The 3,963-nt window shown below is 41.7% G+C and overlaps 1 protein-coding gene across 1 annotated transcript in view; it reads left to right on the forward strand.

Annotated features, from left to right (window-relative positions):
- Positions 1–1,905: 1,905 nt before the first annotated feature.
- Positions 1,906–3,963, forward strand: part of LOC133018178 (HERV-H LTR-associating protein 1) — a 13,680-nt gene continuing 11,622 nt past the window's right edge. Inside the window, exons 1-4 of the mRNA XM_061084493.1 lie at positions 1,906–1,963; positions 2,104–2,172; positions 2,771–2,824; positions 3,228–3,308. Of these exons, the coding sequence (XP_060940476.1) occupies positions 1,906–1,963; positions 2,104–2,172; positions 2,771–2,824; positions 3,228–3,308 (262 nt within the window). The remainder of the gene's footprint in view (positions 1,964–2,103; positions 2,173–2,770; positions 2,825–3,227; positions 3,309–3,963) is intronic.

The following is a 3,963-nucleotide window of genomic DNA, read 5'->3' on the forward strand; positions in this document are numbered from 1 at the left end:
GTGTGTAAATGCAGCCCCTCTGCTTTGTAACCCTGGTTGGTGAATGGAACAGAAGGCGTTGACCCACAGGATGTGACCTCAGCTTCCTGTGAACTCACCGCCGCTCGGTTTGAATCACTTCCTGTTGTTCTTCAGTTTGAAGTTAACTTGACACCAGTGGCCTTCACAGCTGTGCATCATTTCTCTCATTTCTCATTTCAATCCTGTATGAGATCACATTTTTCTTTCAATGATATAATATGCAAATGTATTCTTACTTGATTTTTTAATTTTTTGTCTTTTCAATTGCACCAGTTATTAATAAAGTATTGAATTGAAAATTGCGTGAGTGGACTTTGTGTGAAGGTGAATAGAGGTTACAACATTTAAACTTTGTCCTCAGAGATTCTCAAAAGGCTTTGAGATAAATGGACGTTAGCTTCTGCTTCATGTCAACGATATATATTCAATATAATAACGATGTAATAACTATAAACCCGTCTCAATGTCATGAGTTTAGTGTCGGGATATTTTGCCTTTTGCAAAGTAAGCATTTTTAATTGCTCTTTACAGTTTGATGTAAATGAGCTTGAGAAAAGCTTGAGAAATATCATAAAGTGATGACACAAGTTTTCATAAAGCCTGGATGTGAATAAATTAAATACATTCGTGCAAATAAATAACATACACTGCTCATATATGTTAATAAGGTTTATGAGGGAGAGGAGGTAATGTGAAGAGTCAGAGTTTCCTACATATAAACAGGACATCAGGCAGTTTGTAGAATCTGTTAATTCTTATTCTGGGTCCTTTGGTTGTGATTTTGCATGTGTTGTTATTTTGTGTGTCTGTAATCATTTAGTGTGTCTTTGTGTTTGCAGTCGTGTGACGTCTCTTTCAGGTGCAGATGATTTAATTCACCTTGAAGATGCAGAAGTTCCTCGACTCACCTTCAACTGTTTCCCTTCATTCTTTGAATCTCTAATATCCCATTAACCCGCTTGTGTTTCCAGAGCATGAATTTATAAAACACACACATTTATTATATCTTGTGAATCAGGAGCAGCAGCTCAGGAAGGACTCAGCCACTTATCCTATGTACCAGTGATTCCATAACTCTGCTCAATTTCTTACTGGTAATAATCACCAGCTGAATGGGCGTCGACTCCCAGTGGGCAGCTGTTCCCAGGCCATCAGCAGATTCCTCCCCCCCCCCCTCACATTGTTCACGGACCCTCCCCACGGCTCGGATGTCAGAGCTTCTCATTCACCTGCAGAGCAAAACCTTCTCAACAGGAAAGACTCTGTGACCAGTTTGATAAATGAAGAGCTGGTGTCGCTCGTCCACGTTCATAAAAACATGATTTTGTGTATTTTGGGTTTTGATGCTGTGAAGGAGCAGGTGAAACTAGAGAGAGTTTCAATACATTCATAGAAATCACAGAATTACTCATTTCTCACTCTGCACTGTAACTTTTTAACATTTCTATCTGAGTTCATATCAATCAATCAATCAATCAATCACATGTTACCTGTATATCCCATATTCACAAATCACAGTTTGTCTCATAGAGCTTTAACATGGTGAGACATCCTCTGTCCTTCACCCTCAGCAAGAGTCAGGACAAACTACTAAAAACACTTTTAACATTTATCAATTGATATTTTCTGTATCTAATATTAAAAGATTTGCTGTGGTCACACTTCATGATTGACGTTTGATTCATGTGAACTGTTTTTTATGGGATGTTTTACACTTTATTATAATAAAGATAATTCTGCTTCAGCTGCATGGAACAGTTTATTAGAAAGTGTTTGTGGAAACTCAGTGTCTCCGTCTGTCTCTGCTGAGGGACGTTAGAGATTCAGAGCCTGTTGTGTGAATGTGCAGCTTTGTGCTCTGCAGCCCCCCCCCCCCCCCCCTTGATGACAGCGCTGGAGATCCATCCTGATGACGACATGGAGCAGGAACCGGAGCACGTTGGTAAAACTCAACACGCCCGTTTGAACCTGAGACGTCTGCAGACGAGTTCCTGACTTTGACTCCGACTCCGGCTGAGGACGAGACACCGAGACGAGAGGAGAGTCCATCTCGTGTCTTCTGTGTTGTCCTGGTGACAGCAGATCTTCAGCTGGACCATGGCAGGTTCACAGAGAGTCACACCGTCTCCACGCTGCTGGTTCATCATCTGGGTTTCTGCTCTTCTACTCCTCGTCTTCTTCATCCCAGGTCGGTCTGAACTCTTCTTCATGAAACACCTGTTGGCTCGTATGGTTGTAGAAGCTGTTTGAAAAGTGGAGGAGGTGGTTTTTGGAATGTCAGCAGGAGGTGAGCTTCCTCTACACCAGCAGTGTCTCTAATCAGCTGCTGGTCTGCTCCCAGTTCGTCTTGTGGTTCTCAGACGTCACTGGTCACGTTAACCTTCGTGTTTGGCTCCTGGTTCTGAAGCTGACCCTCTCTTCATCCTCTTAAATCAGGAGCGAGAAATGTGTCGATGTGACGAATGAAATGTCCTGAAAGTGGAGTTTTTCTGTTTCTCCTGAAATGAGAGTTATTTATTTCCCAAAGATAAGAAACCTTCCAAGACAGCAGGAATCAGGAATAAAGCTCAGATCACATTCTGAGCAAATGAAGCTGCAGGCAATTTATTTTTATTTGAATGTTTCATTCCCTTCAGCAGGAGGAAGGTCACAGTCAGTTCTACTCTCTCTGCACAGTCCTGCACACAAACACTTCAAAACAGTCAAAGTAATAAATGAATCACCTGTGACATGATTTTTGTCTCTGCAGCTTTCAGACACGGACAGGAAGTCAGACACACACGGGACGTCCTGGACTCCACAGGTACATTCATCACTGATTAGTGTTTAGGTTTCAGCTCCGCTCACAGACTCCACTGGGTTCACATCCCAGATGTTCGAGCTTCATGTCGGGAGAGGAAGAGGAGACGTGTCCCACATCTTTATTTACATGATATTTAAAGATCAGTTTCCTTGTTGCTGCGTTAAGAGAAACTTCCAGATTATCTGCGTCGCTCGATATGTGATTAATAAATGTCGACATGGTTTTAATAACTGAAACTAAGCTTCTCAGTGACTGGAGTTAGCTGCTCCAGAGCCCAGTGACACTTTCCTGTGATTTTAGAACATCCTGCAATTATTGAGCCACATTTTTGCTGATGCTGCTAATTCCATAAAAGAGATCAAATATGCTCCCATTGACTTCACTGTCTGCTTTTATTTCCCAGAAGTCCCAGCAGAGCACATGGACCCGGCTGCCATCGACCTCACCGCCCTGGTCAACACTCTGATCAATTCAAGTCAATCGGGTACGTTGTCATAATATCATTCATGTGCAGATCAATTCTGAGCTGTAAATCTTTCATGTTCCATGTGATGAATCCTCCATGGAGACCACCTGCAGGTTCAGTGATGTCCGTCCCCACGCCTGATGGTTTGAGTCTTTAGTGGAGAGATGAAGTGTTTGTGTGGAATCGTCCTGTCGACAGAACATCTGCAGGATTATTCTTTTGGAAAAATGAGATCAACTTTACGAATGAAGAGAAACAAAAAGATTCAACAATTCATGTTCTGTCAAATAAGATAAACCCAACAATATCAGGTTGGTTTAGTTTTTTGTGATTCACGAGATCAAACAGACGTAGGATAACGAGGCAGCCATTATGTGTGTGTGTTTCTTTGTCATTAAACAGATTTCCATGAAACTTGGTGGAAGGATGTGACTGAGAGAAGAAATCCCTCAACTGGGCTTCAGATCAGAATTAGGAAACAAATCCTGGAGCTTTTATTCCACATTTGTAAACTTTTTTTAACTCGTCTTATAGAATAATTCATAAGTCCTGATGAAACAATCTGACATGTTAATGGGAGGATATTTAGAACGTGTGAGATCCTCTGAGGGACGTTTAACTTTCAGTTATCATCAGATTTCACTGAACACTTCTGCTCAGTGACATTCTCCTG

Source organism: Limanda limanda, chromosome 13, assembly GCF_963576545.1.
Source record: "Limanda limanda chromosome 13, fLimLim1.1, whole genome shotgun sequence".
Classification (NCBI taxonomy): Eukaryota; Metazoa; Chordata; class Actinopteri; order Pleuronectiformes; family Pleuronectidae; genus Limanda; species Limanda limanda.